The sequence below is a fragment of the Cannabis sativa genome, chromosome 1 (genome assembly GCF_029168945.1).
Source record: "Cannabis sativa cultivar Pink pepper isolate KNU-18-1 chromosome 1, ASM2916894v1, whole genome shotgun sequence".
Taxonomy (NCBI): Eukaryota; Viridiplantae; Streptophyta; class Magnoliopsida; order Rosales; family Cannabaceae; genus Cannabis; species Cannabis sativa.
Window position 1 is genome coordinate 9831079 of NC_083601.1, and position 19959 is coordinate 9851037.

Genomic DNA, 19959 nt, shown 5'->3' on the forward strand with positions numbered 1-19959 from the left:
CGTTAAAAATTATTTCTAACCTCCAGCGCATACTCATGTTTCCATATATCGATAACGGCATTGCTAAAAATTGCTAAAACTAAAAAAAAAAACCAAAAAACATAGAATCTGAGATTTGTATTTCAAGAGTAAAACAACCAAATAAAAAGAAGGATATGCGTAGATCTATTCATATCACCCTAAATACACCTAAATCCAACAATAATTACTAAATAACTTACATACCATTGTTTTTTTTTTCAAGAATTATGTTGGTAAGAAAGTTTGGGTTGCTCTTACACACTTAGTTGTCAAGCTAAGTTGATGGACTCCGAAAAAGGATATGTGTTTGTGTGTAACTTTCTAGAGAGAGAGAGAGATGAGAATGAGAAAGGAAAAGAGAGAGTAAGGTTTAGTTTTATTATTTGAAGGTATACTTGGAACTGAAAATTGTTAGTATCATATTTAGTGTAGTGCTTAAAGGGTGGAATATTATAAGACCATGCAATAGCATTGTTTCTCAAATTTTCCTATACATATCACAATATAATGAAAACACACAAACATGGAGATTACTAAGTGTATCTTGCCCTATCATCCTACTCGACCTTACTCGATTATATACTTATATTTATATGTATGTTTGAATAGTATGCATTCCATTCATATTTAAAAAATACATAAAATATAAAATCCTAAAATAATTAATTTAATACTTTATTATTTTAATTATTACTAATTATACTTTTTCATTAATTTTACAGATTATAGAATTAATACTTATTATTTAAATAATTACATATATATTGGTAATATTTTATGTCACTGAACATAATTTTATTATCTTTTTAAATTGTTTTTCTTAAAATTTATTAGGGTAGGATTTACCCATGGGTACCCTATACCTGTTAGGGTAATACCTGTACCTACCCGTAAAAAATAATAGTTTACCCGGGTAGGGTATGGGTAGAACTTTTTGTTGGGTTTTGTGCCATAAATAAAACCCATTACAATCTGATTAGTTATCAATTTAAGTGATTTATGTTAACATGTATTTTTCATGTTTATGGTTTAATATATATGCACAAAATCAGTTAAGTCCAGAACATATATTTATTCACAATTACAGTATTGTCAACACAGTGGAATGTGATTGTGATTATATGATTCAAAAGACTAAGTCCCTGTTCATCAGTGTTTTGGATTTACACCGATGTGATAATCAGCGATGAAGTATACTTACACTTGGAGTAAGTGTTATGTTCTTTCCAGGACATTAGTAAAGTATACTAGTTTCGAATGTATGGAGTATACATTGGACTGGACCGATATTGAACTTGGTTAAGATATTATAAACTTACTGTTGTATCTTTCCAAGTCAATATCAGTAGTTGATCTTAGATTAAAAGAATCTAAATCCTGATATGCTTAGGCTCAATCTCAGGAGTGCTATTCATGTTCTTTGATTTATTAGTTAAGCCTACTTTTGGGTCAGGGTGATACGTATATTTTGGGAACATGATAGCATGGCTGAGTGGGAGCGCTGAACATAAATATGGAATCTATAGCTTCTACTGGTGTATGGAAGTCAAGTGATGATTCCCTTCGAGCTTAGTTAAATAGAAGTAAATGGATGAGCTCTTGTTTCAGTGACTATATATTAGATCACTAAAACATCATTTACAGGTAGCTAAGTATTTTAAGGGGCCAAATACATTGAGGGGTGGAAACGGTAAATTTATCCCATCTCGATGTAAATCATCTATATAGAGGATCTTTGATCACATTAAGATTATAACAATGGTTAAATGAGATAGCATATCTATATCGTGGAACATATAGAATGCTCTATATAAGTCTGAGAGTGCAATTCCAAGTTCTAAGAGTGGATTCAACAAGGAATTAATAAGTTAGGAATTTACTTGGTAAATTCGGTTCAACTTATTGAAAGCTCAGCAATATAGATCCATGGTCCCCATTCTAGTTAAGACCATATTGTTTGTAAGACTCAATAATTGATTTATGATTAATCAATTATAATTCTAAAAGTTAGACTATGTCTAATTTGTGAATTTTCACTAAGCAGGGATGAAATTGTAAAGAAAAGAGATTCTAGGTTTAATTATTAATTAAGGGACTTTATATGTCTTTTTTAATAATTATATTAAATGACAATATTATTTAATAATCTATTTTAGTTATTAAATAATTAGTTTTGACATTTAAATGGTTAGAATTGGAAAATTGACATTTTTGGGAAAATAGAAATAAAATTGTGGAAACTGCAAAATCCAAGTGAGGCCCATCACACCTATGGCCGGCCACTTGTTTGTGTTTCCCAATTATTATTTTCAATTTTTTAATTGCCAAATAATTACTAACCCAAACCTAGCAGCTATCTATAAATGGAAAGTGGTGGATCACACCAAATAAGGCAGTTAATCAATTACTCAGTAATTAAGGAAACTGTTTATTTTGAAAAGTTGAGCTTCCCTTTTCTCTACATATAGCTGCCCTCTTCTCTTCCTCTTGTACCACACGATCAACACAATACACAATAGAGAGAGAATTTCGAATTCCCTAGTGAGAGAGTAGTGCCCACACACAGCAAACAGTACCTCAATCATAGATTGGAAGACTGTGAAGGATCACATCCAACTGAAGGACATTCGGGTTCAGATCTTAATTATACTCTGCAACAGAAAGGAATCAAGGGTTAGAGATCTGAGTGGAAGGAGACACATTATTCTGCTGCACCCACGGTAAGATTTTCTTAACTTTATATGTGTTTTCCTTTTATCGTTTTAGAAGTTCATATTTAGGTTGTTAATCAACATACTTGTGAGTAGATCTAAGATCCTGGTAAAATAAATTCCAACACTTTTTTCATAGGATAAGGTCATAGAATAAACATACCCTACTTGTTGCCATCCCTAATCTTACACAAAAAAAAAAAATTAATAAAATAAAAAATAACCTAGATCATGAAAAGCTTCCCCTAATGAATCCAACCTTAAAATCTATTTGGAATGAAATATAAAGCGTATATATTTAGATTGTTCTCGTAGGAACTCGTCAGGAAAGTCTCCGACCCTAAGCATCTCATCCGCACTGACAAAAAAACCTTGATTTTGGTTGAAGTAACCTATGGAAGAGAGCACATTGACGAGGTTGGAAAACTCAGGCCATGAAATTTCAGCACAAGCGATGGAGGTGTTCACTCGCATGACATCTGGTTTGGATCACTGAAGGTGGTAAGGAAAAGGGAACATGGTGGGTCCCAAATTATCTCTCTCTCTCTCTCTCTCTCTCTCTCTCTCTCTCTCTCTCTCTCTCTTTCTCTCTCTCTCTCTCTCTCTCTCTCTCTCTCTCTCTCTCTCGTAGATCTGTTCATCCCAAGCTCACTCTCTCTCGCAAATATGTTTGTCCCAAGCTCCCACAAATCCATATCCGAAATAAAATATTGGAGCAAAGTGTTTTTCTTAGCCTCAAAAGCTTGGCCAAAAATGGTCTCCATTCTCATCACGAGGTCGGAGAGGAATGATCTCTCATTTGGGTTTGCAAAGGTAAGCGAGAGAGTAAGGGAGGGAGGTGTTTGGTTTGGTCAATGAAGGTTGGTGGCTCGCCTGTTATGGACTATGGAGGTCGTGAGCAAGAGAGAGAGATGAGATTGGGTTTTAGGTTTAGGTTAGGGTTTCTTTTTCATTTTGTTTTATTTTATTTTATGATGCTTAGGCTTAGATTTCTGCAGAACAATATACAACAAACAAAACATTAATTACTACTAGTGAAAAGGAAGTGATATAGCTTAACTTGAAAAGATTAAACTTCTTTAACTACCTTTGATAATTATGATCATTCTAGAATTTAAAATATCATTATTGTTTTAATTATTGTTTAAGCAAATATTACATAATAATAATTAAACAAATAGAAAATAACAATAAAACTAACAAATACAAACACAAAAGAAATAAGTAATTTGATTTTTAAAGAACTCATAGTAAATGTCACACACACCATAACTAAATTTACTAAAAAAATTCTTGGAGTGTTCGATAAGGCTAAGAGGAGAAGAAGAGGAAGAAGAGAGACCTAGACTCCCAAAATTTCCATTATTGTTGGATCACCCGCTAGGACCAGGATTGATGCAATGGTATTCGTTCTTCAATGGTCCGATAGGGCTGAGATGAGAAGGGGAAGAAGAGAGACCAAGACTCTCAATTTTTTCGTTGTTGTTGGATCGTTCACTAGGATTAAGATTTGTGCAATGGCAGTCATTCTTCAATGGTGGACTATAAATGAAATTTGACAACATATAGATCAAAAAAATACATTCTTTTACTCGTCATCAACCAACAACCTAATATGATCATCAATGCATCATATGATGCCTAATATGCATTATAATAACTCTATGTATATTCTACTCTGTATAAGGCATGCATTCATAGATATACAACTTTTGAATTATATCTAGAAAGATAATTTTGATTGACTCATCATTATATCAATAACATGGAAAATAACTTGTTCTCCCTGTTGATCTGATCGGGAGTGTAATTTTTCTCCTCTATTTATTGATGTGGTTGGATGCTTCTCTATTTGTTAATGCAGTTGGTGATGGGATATGGTCATCGCCATCGCTGGCAGTCTTGAAGCCCTAATCATGGTCCTTTTTCGAAAAAGAGGATTTTGGGAATGTATAATCGTAGAGAATGATAGGAGATCGCAAGGGAGTGGTCCGAGTGGAGTTTGAATCACAATAAGGGGAGATTTGATTGTTCAATCTTAGACTTAATATTCTTTACAAAAATCGATCCCTTTCTGGCTTATTTTGGATTTCTTCACAAACAGTGGGGAAAATTGATTATTTTTTTTTAATTTTTTCTTTTAATATTTATATCTATTCTATATATATATATTAAGCTAACAACATTAAACCACCTCTGTTATACCAACAAAAATTATTAGATAGTTACTTTTAATATATAAAGATAAAGATATTTATATTTTGGAAAATTTGCAGCATAAATAACTTATATTTTTGAGTTTATACACTTATATATCATATGCTTTATCTCGACGGATTAAATACCACAAGTTACTTTTCTGTTACATCCGTTACTACCAACACCTTTAAGTGCTGATTAAGTTAACCATATTGACAAGCGTCGACATATTATTGATCCATGTCATTATTTGTATAAAAAAAAAAATCTTTTAAAATAATTTTGAAATAAAAAACTAATTAAAAATTATTTTAAATAACATAAAACAATTATTAGATAAGAAATTTAAATGTTTTCTCTCTGTTGATCTCTCATTCATTTTCTTCTCTCTCCTAAACAAACTTAAAAACTCTCTTTCAGAAAACCATGGCAGACAACTTGATTAGGATTATAGAGTAGCATATCTGGATTGAGAAGAAATAGAGAAAGGTCAGAGTTTGGGCAGAGATGATGCGAAGGAGGGAACTTTAACCAGATCCAGACCTGAACTCAAACTTAGGACCTGGGACCCGGACCCGGACCCAGACCGTAGTTGGTGTTGGGGTCGAGTGTATTGAAAATATATTATAACTTTACACGATCAATTAATATAAGTCAATACCAAACATTGTATTGTATTAAATAATACTAGTACAATACAATACAACAAAACACAATCCAACACAATACAAAATAATACGATACAAAATTACGTACCAAACAAACCTATATAATACAATACAATACAATCTAACACAATACAATACAATATACTTAAATTGAGATTGGATGGATGTTGTAATTAAATTGGAACAATACTATTTAAATAAGACTATCCCCTCATTTGATTACAACACACGTGGGGCATATTGATTCGATAAATATACTATAAAATATCAACGAACAAACCGAATTTAATTTAAGGCCAATTATGTAAAACCTCAATTGGTATTATGAGGGATGCAAAACCACAAACATTCTTAGCTGTTGGATTGATAAAGAGAGTGTTTTTTTGGGATCCTAAGGCTGGTATATATCCATTTAAAAGTAAGGGTATACATTTTGTTAAAATTGGTTATTGCTCAAAATTCATCTCTATTGTACTACCATCTACATTAAAATAATCAATTAAATTGGTAAAGTGTATTTTTTTCTTTTTCTTTCAATTAACTAGAATACGAAGGTTGAGTGCTTATAATGACGCGTTAAGAAAGTCACAGTATAATTTAATTTGTATGTAATTAGAGGTAATTACACAATTTAGTATGTTTGTCTGACCATATAATTACACTGGAACTGTGTAATTACAAAAACTTTCCATTTAAAACATGAACTACTCAAAAATATTATTTTCTCGTGTAATTACTAACTATTTTGCCAAATAAAATATTAAAAATTCATATGTAATTACCACCTCATATTCAAACACACTTTATATTTTAAAATATAGTGTAATGACTAGACTGTGTTATTACCAGCCTAGTAATTATACTATTTAACAATTACAGAGTTACTTCCAAACACACTTTAAGTGATAATTAAATTTTTGATTTGTTTTGTTTATTAGAAGTAATTAAAATCCACTAATTCTTTTTTTTAAGTGTATCTAAGTAATTATGAGAAAAAAATTAAATAAAAAGAAGACAGTGACAAACTTTGCATAATTATGCAGCACACTCTTTAAATAGGTATTCATAAGAAAGTTTTTTAGTTTATTTTTTTATGATTGTGTATGTTGTAGCTATTTAAGACTACTTTTAAATATTTTAGAAAATTTTGAATAGTTAACAATGTTGAAAATTAAGAGTGTTCACCAAACTGCTCACACTGCACAAACTGTCGGCACCACACCACATCCCATAAAAAATACGGTTTAAAACTAGTTACAATACAATTGTGGTTTTTATTTTTACCAAACAATAAGGTGTAGTGTGATTTATAGTTTTGAATTTAATAACCAAACCATACTGTTTTGAATCAATTTTCTAAATTTATCTAAGTCAATATGGGTTCGTTTGGTATGCTGTATTACATCGTATTGTATTGTATAATATTATATTGAATTGTATTTTATACAATATTTTTATGTAAAACTATATGTAGTATTAACTTTTACGGGCACCTAAATATATAATATTTTAGTATAAATTAAAGTTTAACATAGTATTATATAAAAATATGATATATAATCCAATTCAATATAATACAATACGACCTAATACGATGTTCCAAACGAGCTTTATATGTGCAAATGTACAAGTCTAGCCAAATGAATCACCTTTTATTTTTTTCTTATTATTATACTACTAATTAGTATTCTTATTCTTTTTGTCAAATATAAATGAAAATTTACACAAAGTACTAACAATTTGATTTTTTTTTTCTATATTTACGAATTCTATTTTTGACAGGTTTTTCACTTTTATATTTTTGAAAGAAAAAAAATATTGTTTTCACATTGCTTCCTATAGCGGCAACGTGAAACAATAGAAAAATAACCCAAATAATAATAATTGAGAAAATTTGTAGTACACCTTCCTAAAAAAGAGTGTTCTAGTAGACCTTCCTATCTGTTTCGGTATCTCAAAAACTTTTTTAGTTTAATTATTTTTTTTTTATCATGTACGTTATAGTTATTTAGTGATAGGGTTTTTGTCCTAAAACCAAGTATTTAAAGGATGATATATTATTGAATATATGAAATACAAAAAGTATTATATATGAATATGTTAATTATTGAAAAATAATTAACAAATATTAAAAAAATTATTATTCACATAGAGAGTGTTTGGTCTTGTAAGAGTACAAGAGAATTAAGATCATACCATATGAATAAAACTAATAGGTAGTGTATTCAAGTATGGAATCTTTAATATAGAATTACTAAATACGATTTACAAAGCACTAAAAAGTAGTGTCATGTGATTTTAAATCGGATCACATATGTGGATAGACATTTAGTAAGTGTATTGTGTATAATTTGATTGTACATAATTGGACTGATATAAATAAACATCTTTTATTTACATGTCGTTTATCATAAAAAGAGTTATTTACATCCCAAAATCATTAGTATATCTATCTAAATCTTGAGCGTTCGTGAACTCTTGTTTGCGTTCTTTAAGTTCTTTGATCACTCGTTTAAGTTTCTCAAAAAAGATGATTCTTATAATTTTATTTCGGGAACTTAATAACATAGATGTCTGAGAATATAATATACAATCACTACTACAAAAATGCTATTTAACAACAGTTATTTAGCAACACTTAATAAAAAAGTGTGGCTGAATTATTTTTTTTTAATCAGACACACTTAAATATAAAGTGTTGCTAAAAAACATATATTTTTAAATAATTTATATTTTAAGCTAAATAATAATTACTAATAGCAACACTTCTAAAAAAAGTGTGTTGATTGATAAAGAAAAAAAATAAAAGGCAACACTTTCTACATAAATGTCGTCACACATAATATAAATTTAAACTGATTTTTAATTAGTGGAGTGTAACCTCCTTTTTATCATGTGTACTTTCAAAGATGAGCTACCCATAATAAAAAAGCAAAACTGTCATTTTCTTTTTTTAAATCACTATTGATATTAAAAAATCTTTCAAAGAAATTATGCAGTAAGCTCAACACTACAATTTCTTATATATATAATATAGATATATAAAACATTAATTAGTGTACAAATTTTTGCGTTTGAAAATTCTTCGATTCCATTATTGAAGTTCTACATTAAATAATATGTTTTCTTGATGTTTTTCAGGTTACTTACACACTTTCAAGTATCAAAATTCTTCATCAATTTTATGTAGAAATTATATTTTTGGGTCTATTATTATAGGTAAACTTTAATTTTCTTTGTGCCAAAATAGCTAAGTGAGCTGCTTATTTTTATTGTTATTTGATTTTTTTCCTTTGATCAATACTCGATCATCTCTCCATAAATGTGTGTTTATATATGAACACAAAATTAATATAAGATAATTATAATAGAATTACTTGATTCACAATATTAAATCATGGATCATGGTTCCAAATTTATTTCTTTATTAATTATTCATTTTGTATATAGCAAATTTATGTTAATTCTTTTGGAAATTATTCGTTCATTTGCTGGTTAAATTTTTAAAGTAATGCTAATTTTATACATATATTATTAATGTGTAATTATTAGTATAATTTTTATCTATGTAATAACAATAATGTGTTCACAATGATATATTCTAATGATTGTAATTTTTATTTTTGTTTAACTTGTAGTGCATGTTTCTTCTCCAAATAAACAATACGAGATGCTTATATGGATGCATCGGGTAGTAACTAATCTTCGTTGGAAGGAGATGACAAATTGCTTGGATTACTAGTATTTGAAAGAGTTAATGAAATTTTAGAGGAATAGATATTAACTTTGTATTTAGTTTTTCTTATTTCTCTCATAACTTTGTATATAGTTATTACAAGGTTTTTTATAGAACTTTTATCAAGTACTGTAGTGAATATTGTGTATTTTTACAGAATAAGAATAAATTTATTTTTGTTGCAACTTTTAGTATTGGAATTGTGTAGTAACTCAAATTTAATTAATGGTAATATTTTTTTTTTAATTTTAAATATTTTTTATAATTATAAATGTATAGCAACGTTTTTTGTAGAAGGGTTGCTATTTCTCTTCATTAACTTACAATCATTAGTAACACTTTTACAAGTGTTGCTTTATAGTTATACTTTTGGCAACATTCTAGGAGGCAACACTTTTAAAAGTGTTACCTTTTAATTTTCTTTAGTTAAAAAAAAGTGTTGCTAAAGCTATTTTTTCTAGTAGTGAATAAGTGAAACCCAAGCTTTCCGAAAGGATCAGATATTAGTTCCCTTAGGGCCTGTTTGGTAGGCTATATAAGGGTCGTATTGTATTAAATAATAAATAACACTATGTTTTGAATAAAGCAATGTATTGTATTAATTATTAAGACAAAAAATTTAATACATTTTAAGTTTTATTATTTAATACATAACAAATAGTCCGTATTAGATTGTATTATAATATTTACAAAGCATTTGGAGTCAATCTCATTCTCTAACCCAGACTCGGACCCAGACCCGAGATCCGACCTTGGGACTTGGATTCGAGATCCGAATCCAGAGCCGAGAACCAGACCCAGATCTAGACCTAGACCTGGGCCCAGATCAGACTTGAGACCCAAACCCAGGATTGAAGATCGGACTTGGGATCTGGACCCAGACCCGAACCCAGACCTGAACCTGGACTCGTACCTAGACCCAGACTCGGACCCAAGGTCAAACCCTGGACTCGAGACCGAACCCTGGACCCAAAATCGAACTCGGGACCGGGGACTCAGACCCAGGATTGGGGACCGGACCCAGGACTGGGGACCCGAACCTGGGAATCAAACCTCAGACCCTGGACCCTAGATCGGGACCCAAGACCGAACCCGAACCTGTTAGGCTATTTTTAGCCTAAGTTTTGAGTCACTTTTTAGTGGTGTTTTGTTCTTTGTATCTACTTTTAGGACAATTTTACGCTTGTTTCTCTCTGTTTTAGGTTCCCGGGGTGTTTAAAGAAATATTCATGAGAGTTAGACTGGACAAAGTCGAGAAAAAAATGAAAAAAAATTCAATCTATCTTTAGCAAAGCTCGCTACGGTGATCAATAATGGTTGCAGCGAAGCTTTCTAGGACATTATATTTTCGAGTTTCAACGGTCGCCACGACTAAGCATTTTGTGGTCACGACGACCCCTTCATTACGAATTTGTGGGTAGTTTCGTACTTTCACAATTTTACGTGGGAAACCTGGTTCTTTTCAAAAGGAACATGCGATTTTTGAGTCATTCCTTCAGAATTGGAGACCTAGAAACAAATGAGAGAACTTCAAGAGCGGTTGGTGGCGATCCAAATCGATTTCTCCAACTAGTTCTTTCTTCTTTCTTTATTTTTTCTATGCTATATACTGTTTCAAGTATGATTATGGAGATTATGAACTAAACTCTTTTTTAGGGATTTTATGAATGTTGTTTGAGATTATACCATGAGTTTATGCTAATTGCTATTTTTCATCTGTTTGTGAATTTATTCATATTTGCGCTTAATTACATGTTTTAGATTGATCACCTTAAACATGATTTATAATCTCAATACGAAATCTAAAAAGTGAGTATTGAGAATACTAAAATTGGATAAACTTGATTTTGATGTGAAACGAGATTATTCACATAGCCTTTGTGACATTTAAATTATTGTTTAATGCAGATTATATATTAGTCTATCTCAGAGATGAATAGATAACATATGATTTGGGGTCTAAAAGATCTGAAAAGAGTTAGGTTAATTTTATAATTTGTCATTCACTTAAAGAAAGAGGAATAATAATTAGCATTAATAATTGGGTAATTAAAATAACATGATTTTTTCCCTAATTTTTCATCTTTTGATTAAACACTTTTATTGTTTAATTTTTTTTTATTAGTCTTAATTTTTATTTTTATAAAAATTATTGTTTATCAAATAAAATATAAGTCTAATTTAATAGTATTCAGTTCAATTTCATGTGAGATTGACCTCACTTATATGAATACTACTTGATTACATGTATAGTTGTTTATAATTTAGGTAACAAGACTTAGACTCAAACTTAGCATGCATTATTTTTTATATATATTTTAATCTAACACAACTAAATATTTTTTTTAATTATGACTCAATTGACATATTAAAGTAATAGTTAATTTATTATTCAGTGTATTTTGTTAATATGGTGTGTAATTATGATTCGTACTGTGCCATTTCAATATGGTAAGAGGGTGTGTCACGTTATAAAATTATATCTATTTATTATTATAAAATATTAATATCTATTTTTGTCAATCTAATTATGGCATGTTTACTTAAAGGGAATGAGAATGAATGGTATGGTATTGAATCCCATACAATTGTTTACTAAATTTTAGAAAGGGAGAAAGTAGTGAGACCCACACAAATTTGGGAGAAAACAAAGGGAAAAGTTCTCCTTCCATTTTTATAGGGAATACCTCTCTCTTTCCTAGCTTAATTTATTCTAATTTAAATTTTAGTAATTAAAAATAAAAAAGACAAATATGCCTTTTAAAAATCTATAAACAAAAAAATAATTACATATTCTAATAATGGCAATTTTGTCAAATTAAAGCATTCCGATTACCTTTCCTAGTTATGTAAACAAAATAATATAATTCAGGTTTTCTCCCATTGATTATTCTAATTCCAATTACAATTTAGTAAACGCGCTATTAATGTTTAATAGCATATTTTAACTCATATTTCACCTTTTGTTTTTGTCTTTATCAAGTTACTAATTTTTTTTATAACACACAACTATTATTATTGAACTTTTTAAATTTTGTAAATTTTTACCAGATAATGTTTTGTTTGATAATATCATAAATACATTCTTCCATTATCTTAAAACATCATACTTCAGTCTTCACTATAGATACATATGACCAAAAAACCATATTTACATTAATACCCTCATAAAATAAAAGTTTATTTTGTATATAAAAGTGCATATTTAAAAAATATTTTTCTGACACAATAATTTGTACTACTGGGTAATTAAACCGGTTGTAAGAGGTATGGTCTTCAAAAGTCCCATTAATTTAAAAATAAAATAGAAGTGGATATTGTGGTTTTCGGCTTTTCGCCTGGCTTCATTCCTCTCCACGGATAAGATTCACAGAGGCCAAACTCTGTCAGATTCGAAGAAAGATTAAATCTTCAATGGCGCTACAGTTTTAGCAAAATTACACTTCTTCTTTTCATTTTCGAACTACTGAATCATTACTTACCAACTACAATGAATTCTCCAGCATTTTCAAGCGGGACTTACATATCAACATCGGCTTGTAGCTTTTGCTCTGATATTCGTTTCCAGCCTTCTTTGGCTCCCTCTATTTGTTTTCAGCTTAAACGGTATCGTTTAACCAGTTTGAAGTTCAATCACATTCCTAGGTGACCATTTTAACTTTGAACTCTATATATAATTTCATATTATGATTGTTTTCGTGAATGTAGCAGTATATTGTGATTTTGCAGGAAGCGAGTGATTCTTCGTCGAGTGACTGGGACGCAGACTGACCCAGATAGCGACAATGAAAAGGTTAATTTTTGTTAAAATTTGATGGGTTAAGACTAATTTTTTCTGAAAGGGTAAAGTAAATTGTACTCTTATATGTAGTAATCCTAAAGAGCATTCTCAAGAACTTAGTCGTTAGATAATTTTCTGAGAAAATAAATTGATATAAATGTGACACCGTAACGTTACTTTTCTAATCAATGTTTAAATATCTGTAATGGGCCTTAAAGGGAATTAAAATCAAGAAAGCTCTTTGTTATTTATTCATGTGTGTATTTTGCATGTTTAAGAAGCAAGTTTTTATAAATCTTTTATCATGTAAGTTAGTTGATCAAGTTTTATTTCATGTTCATCCCTTTCCATCTCCTTTCCCTTATAATATATTACCGATTAGTTGAAGTGCCAATGTGTTTAGGACGACGAAGAGCATGAAGAGGTTCAAGTTCAGCCTCCCACTGATTCCATAGAGCAAAATAACACCCATGATGACTCTAAGCCGCTTGCTTCAGAACAAATTAATGAAAATGATGCAGGAAATATTTCTCAGGTTGGTATTTAGGTAATACTATTTTTATTATGTTTGTTTTGTTCTACATAGACCTGTTTATGATTGTGTTGGTACTTTTAAGAGCTTTTCTCATTCATGATTGTGTTCATCAAAGGATATAAGCATAAACGAGGGTTTAAGCATAATTTTAGTCTTTGTTGGTGGTCAGGGTAGTGATGATGCCCCTGCCGTTGCTCATATATGAAATATAGCTCATTAGCTCTTAAGCATTGGACAATAACTTAAAGACTGTTTTTCTGTACTTGGGCATAAATTCAAGTTTTTTTGAGGTTGGTAGGGGCTGATCCTATGATCAGCTCCAAGTTGATTGACAGAACTTATGGAAGCTCTTTTCTTTTGAATTGGAGAAAATATATATGCTTTTCCAATATATATGGGATCCACTAACCATTAATTTCTTTATCCTCTTGCATTCAAACAGGATGTTGATAAATTAGAAGTAGCTAGTGGATCCCCTCTGCCAGGTCTGAAGGTGATTATGTATAGTTGTTTCTATTTTTGAGGCATTTTCTGTCTCGTGCCTTGGTTTTGACACCTTAGTTTCTAAATTTGCATGAACAGCCACAGCAACTGGATGAATCAATCAGGATTCCTAAGGAAACAATTGAAATACTTAAAAATCAAGTATTTGGTTTTGATACTTTCTTTGTGACAAGCCAGGAGCCATATGAGGTATATTGTTGTTGTTGTTGTTGTTGTTGTTTTCTTTAGTTCTCTACCTATTTTTCTGCATAGGTTTAGGGATTATAGAAATTTCAACTTGTAATCCACTCTGAAGTGCAATATGAACATAGTATTTTTTTGATGCCTGTTTATGAGCATAATTGTTACTTTTTGAAAGCAATGATAAATACTGTCAATAGGAACTTTGAAATTTCCATCTTTTTGTTCTAGTCATGGCTTTTCAATGTCACTCGTTTTTGTTTGACATTATTTTTCGTTACTTTGACTAGGTTGGTGTGTTATTCAAAGGAAACCTTCGTGGGGAGCCTGCAAAAAGTTATGAAAAGTTAACAAAGAGAGTGGAGGTAGTAGCCTTTCTAGTTCTTTTTCTTTTCCCATCTTTTGAGGGTTACATTGATCCCTCTCCCTAATTTTTTTCTTTTATTTGATTATAAAAATTAGAGAATTAATTTTTATAATATCACTCCATTATTTGTAGGATAAATTTGGGGATGAGTTTAGAATTTTCCTTTTAGTCAATCCCGAGGATGATCGACCTGTTGCTGTTGTTGTTCCAAGAAAGACCTTGCAACCAGAGACAACAGGTGAATTTTATAACATTCTTTCACATTTTATTTCTCATCTAAAAAACTTTTAAGCTCTTCCATTGTGTATGCTTCTTTTGTTCATTTCTATATACACGATTTATATAATGATCTATACATTAATGTTGTTGCAGCTGTTCCTGAGTGGTTTGCAGCTGGGGCTTTTGGACTTGTTACCGTGTTCACGTTACTTCTTCGAAATGTTCCTGCATTGCAATCCAATCTATTGTATGAATTCCTGTTCCTATCATACTTATATACAAGTTGAAAGGCGTGGTAAAAAAAAGTGCTTTTTATTTTGTTCTCCTCCTTAATCTAGATTTTGCTGTGCGTGACATAATATGGAAGCTCATAGAATCTTTCATTTTCACCCTAAGTATTACGATTAGATATTATTGTCTTCGTAAGTTATTGCTGTAATTTCAGTGCGTGTTTTGAACATATTGTTTATATTTTAGCTAGTGTATTAGTTTCTTTGACATGAATATGTTTGTTTCACTCTTTTCTGTTCATACTTTGAAGTTTACTTATGTTGAAATGAAAAATATGGTTTATTTTCAAGCATAAAGTGTGTTTGCGTACGAGGTTAAAACATTACATTTCAATATTAGTTCAAAGGAATAATGCACCTATTGATGATTAACAAATTTCCCAGATCAATTTTTGACAATGTTGACCTGTTGAAGAATGGAGCACCTGGGGCCCTTGTAACAGCACTTATTCTGGGAGTCCATGAACTTGGCCACATTTTGGCAGCAAAAAGCTGTGGTGTCAAGCTTGGGGTGCCATACTTTGTGCCCAGTTGGCAGGTGTAATTTTTCGCGCAAGTAGTTTGTTTTCTCACAACTGTGAGAAGTAATTCCTCCTTTGGGTTAGCATCTAGTGGTCCATTGTGGGATCACGAAATTATAACGAGCTGTTTTGGTGACAGATAGGCTCTTTTGGGACAATTACAAGGATTATAAATATTGTACCCAAGCGTGAAGATCTACTGAAAGTAGCAGCAGCTGGACCTTTGGCTGGATTTTCCTTGGGTCTTGTTCTTTTGCTTTTAGGATTTGTCTTACCACCTAGTGATGGTATTGGTGTTGTTGTTGATGCTTCTGTGTTTCACGAGTCCCTTCTTGCTGGGGGCATTGGTAAGCACTTCAATTTTTGATGTACTGCATGGAGAAAAATGTCTCAATTTATATGTTTTAAAATCTTTATTGACTTCTAGACTTCTAGTAATGGTTCATCTGAATAGCTATTGCAATCATCAAATCTGATTGTGTAACAAACATGTTCTTCTGCCCAACATTAATATTTCAGCAACTAATTTTGTTTATTGGAGATCCACAGTAGTGACTGTTTTTATCACAACTCCTTTCAGCAAAGCTTTTACTTGGCGATGCGCTCAAAGAAGGCACTCCAATATCTGTTAACCCTCTTGTAATATGGGCATGGGCTGGACTACTTATCAATGCGATCAACAGCATCCCTGCGGGAGAGCTTGATGGGGGACGAATTGCTTTTGCTATTTGGGGAAGAAAGGTATGCCTTTTGAAGTCATTATAATTCAAACTTGAAAAGACACTGAAACCTATTCTCAACAGTTTGAACTTGTTCTTGTAATTCGGCAGAGTTCAGTTCGCCTTACGGGGGCTTCAATTGGGCTACTTGGACTGTCTGCAATCGTAAATGATGTGGCTTTTTATTGGGTTGTTCTGATATTCTTTTTACAGAGGGGACCAATTGCTCCACTCTCTGAGGAAATAACCGATCCTGATAGCAAGTATGTTGCTCTTGGGATTTTAGTTTTGGTGTTAGGATTGCTAGTGTGTTTACCATACCCCTTCCCCTTCATGGAAGAAGCTGTCATAAGTTTCTAGGAGCACAACACAAGCCTTGTAGATTTCAGGACACTTCGATAGAATTAGTGTCCATTTTGGAACAAGGATCGGTTCAAGAGAAAATGGCTTGAATACAAATTCTTATGTACATCATAAATATACACAGCATAGATCTTTCAGATGAATAAAATGTATTTATTTTGTCAATCGAATAATGTGTGTATTCTATTCTATTCTATTCTTCATTTCATGTCACATAACAAAAACAACCATTCCCAACTCTTCAAGGAATAAAGCTCCCTTGTTTTACACATTTTATATTCCTTGCTTCAAGAACAGAGGAATCTTCATTTTAAAACTAAACCAAAGCCAAAACGATTCTCTGTCATTAAAATTTGGGTAAATACTATTTTGGATCCTGTGTTTTGCAAAAATTACCGATTGGACCTTTTGTTTTTCTAAATGATAAAATTGACTTTATATTTTCTAAAATGGTAAAAATAGGACTCTGAACTGATTTTTTGTCAAAATAAAATTTAATAATAATTCGATCTAAAAGTGTTATGACAAAACTGTTTACATATTCTATATCTGTTCGTATTTTCAAGTTGGTTATATTGAAAAAAAGTTGTCAAAAATTAATTTAAGGTCTTATTTGTATCGTTTTAAAAAATACAGGGTCCATTTTGTCATTTAACAAAACAGAAGATCCAATTAATAATTTTTGTAAAACACAGGGTCCAAAATGATATTTACTCGTAAAATTTTAAGGCTTTATGGAGGTAAAAAAATGTGAACTACAATCATGAGAGAAGGAACAAAGAAGAACCGTGATTTAATAATTCTGCATTTGACTTTATAACAAAGAGTTCCAAGTTAATTACAGCTCTTCCTATGTTTTTTGGTGACGTTTAAAGACTTTACAGTACGCCTCCAATAATAATAATAATCAAATGATTTTCTTCTCATTCATGTTTTTTTTCTTACACTTTGCCACGAGATTAGTTAAAGTTGTTCAAACGTCAAACCAATTATGTACCATCAAACTGAAAACTCTAGTCTCTATCTTGTCACCCAAAATAGCATTAAATACTACACTACATATTTTATCATTAGAATAATAATGAAATTATATTCTTCTGATTCATGTTTTCTTGGTGCAACTTATCTTATCGACAGGATGTGCCACCTAGGATTCTGAAGTTTAAAACTCCAATGCAAACATTACAAGAATATTTTCCAAAGTCTCATTTGGTTTTACAAATTCCTCTCAAAGTCTTTTGATGCATTTGCATTTGTTCATATTCATAGCATAAATCGATGTAAACTTATACAAGAGCAACATAATTCATCTTTGTTGGATACTCATCCAACAAGAAGGGATACAAATGTTATTGTGCTACTTAGGGGTGTGCAGAAAGTCATTCAATCCAATCCCAACCGATCCAATAGAATCGGATATCCAATCATATTTGGATCAGATCGGATGCAAATTTTAAAAATCTAATTGGATCGGATCGGATGTTAGATGAGACATCCGATCCAATGGATAACCGAACCGATCCAATTCAATATCATTCAATGTCCATCCAATCATATTTAATATTTATAATTTTATATATCTAATTATTTTGTTTTAAAAAATATATTAATTATTAATAAGTTTTATTGTGAACCTGCACACATTGATTTAATATTTTATATAATATTTGCATTTGATGTATTGGACTTGTTTATTAAGACTTTTGCTTATTAAGTTAGATTTGTGTTATATTTTTATTATGGGATCATGAAAATTAGGTTGGATTTGGATTAAACTATTGTTTATTATTGGATTATTAGGTTTTAAATTCTATATTTTTTTTTCTTTTTAATGAAATCAACTTAAATAGTGGCTAAAATGGATTGGATTCATCCATTGGATCCATTGGATGGATCCAATCCAATCCAATAAAAAACCAGTTAAAGCATCCAATGGATGGAACCGATCCAATCCAATACATCCATTGGATCGGATCGGATCGGATGACTCAATTCAATTGGATTGGATGACAAAATCCAATATCCAATAAATAACTGGATTGGATTGGATGGGTCTAAATCCATTGGATGTGATCCAATGAACACCCCTACCCGCTAATACCTCCTCTCGAATCTTGACTAGCTTAGAGTCTTCCAATTGCACTATTTTGATTCTTTCTAACAAGTCTGATTGAAGTGTTAGGTTATGTAGTTTCCTAATCACAAACTTAATATCAGCTTTAACCATATTCGAAGCCAACTGAGGTGAGATCATTATGGTACTTAAAACCTACCCGGGATCTCTTCTGCTCAAAGCATCCGCCACCACATTAGCTTTTCCAAAATGATACAAAATCTCATAATCATAATCTTGACTTTCTTCTAACTACCGTCTCTGTCTCATATTTAAATCTTTTTGAGTAAAGAAGTACTTGAGACTCTTGTGGTCTATATAAAATTTCACACTTTTCCCCGTACAAGTAATGTCGCCATATTTTTAAACACAGCAACAACAAGTTCTAAAAATCATGTGTAAACGCTGCTCATATTCCTTCAACTGATGGAAAACGTAGGCTATGACCAGTTAGCTTGCAGCAAAACACACCCTAGACCTTGTCTAGATGCATCACAATAAATAACGAACTTTTCTTGGTCTGATGGTAAAGCTAACACTGGTGCTGTGATCAACCGTTGTTTCAATTCTTGAAAGCTCGTTTCACACTTATCAGACCATACAAATTGCTGGTTCTTCTTAGTCAATTCCGTTAGTGGCATTGAAATCTTAGAAAATCCTTCCACAAACCGTCGATAATATCATGCCAATCTGAGAAGACTTTGAACCTTAGTACTTGTCCTTGGCCTCGACCAATTCTTAACTGACTCAATCTTCCCCGAATCAACCATAATTCCATCTTGTTCGATAATATGCCCTAAATCGGGCACTTCAAAGATGTTGCTCAAGCTTCGCTTTTGACTAAGAGTATACAAGGATGCCATCGATAAACACTATATACAGTTATCGAGGAAATCTTTGAACACATTGTTTCTAAGATCCATAAAAGCTTTCGAAGTATTTTTCAATCTGAATGACATCACTAAAAATTCGTAGTGACCATATCTGGTCTGAAATGCAGTCTTCGGGATGTCTTCCTCCTGAATCCTCAAC

General features: G+C 31.2%; 1 protein-coding gene across 1 annotated transcript; it reads left to right on the plus strand.

The window, feature by feature from the left end:
• The first annotated feature begins 12560 nt into the window (after nucleotides 1–12560).
• LOC115707975 (probable zinc metalloprotease EGY2, chloroplastic) lies at nucleotides 12561–16979 on the plus strand. The gene is made up of 12 exons (XM_061103571.1): nucleotides 12561–12980; nucleotides 13065–13128; nucleotides 13520–13651; nucleotides 14094–14144; nucleotides 14234–14344; nucleotides 14626–14700; nucleotides 14835–14940; nucleotides 15075–15168; nucleotides 15596–15749; nucleotides 15872–16079; nucleotides 16313–16473; nucleotides 16563–16979. Exons 1-12 carry the CDS (start codon nucleotides 12826–12828, stop codon nucleotides 16809–16811), a joined length of 1560 nt encoding a protein of 519 aa, XP_060959554.1. The 5' UTR covers nucleotides 12561–12825; the 3' UTR covers nucleotides 16812–16979.
• Nucleotides 16980–19959: the final 2980 nt, after the last annotated feature.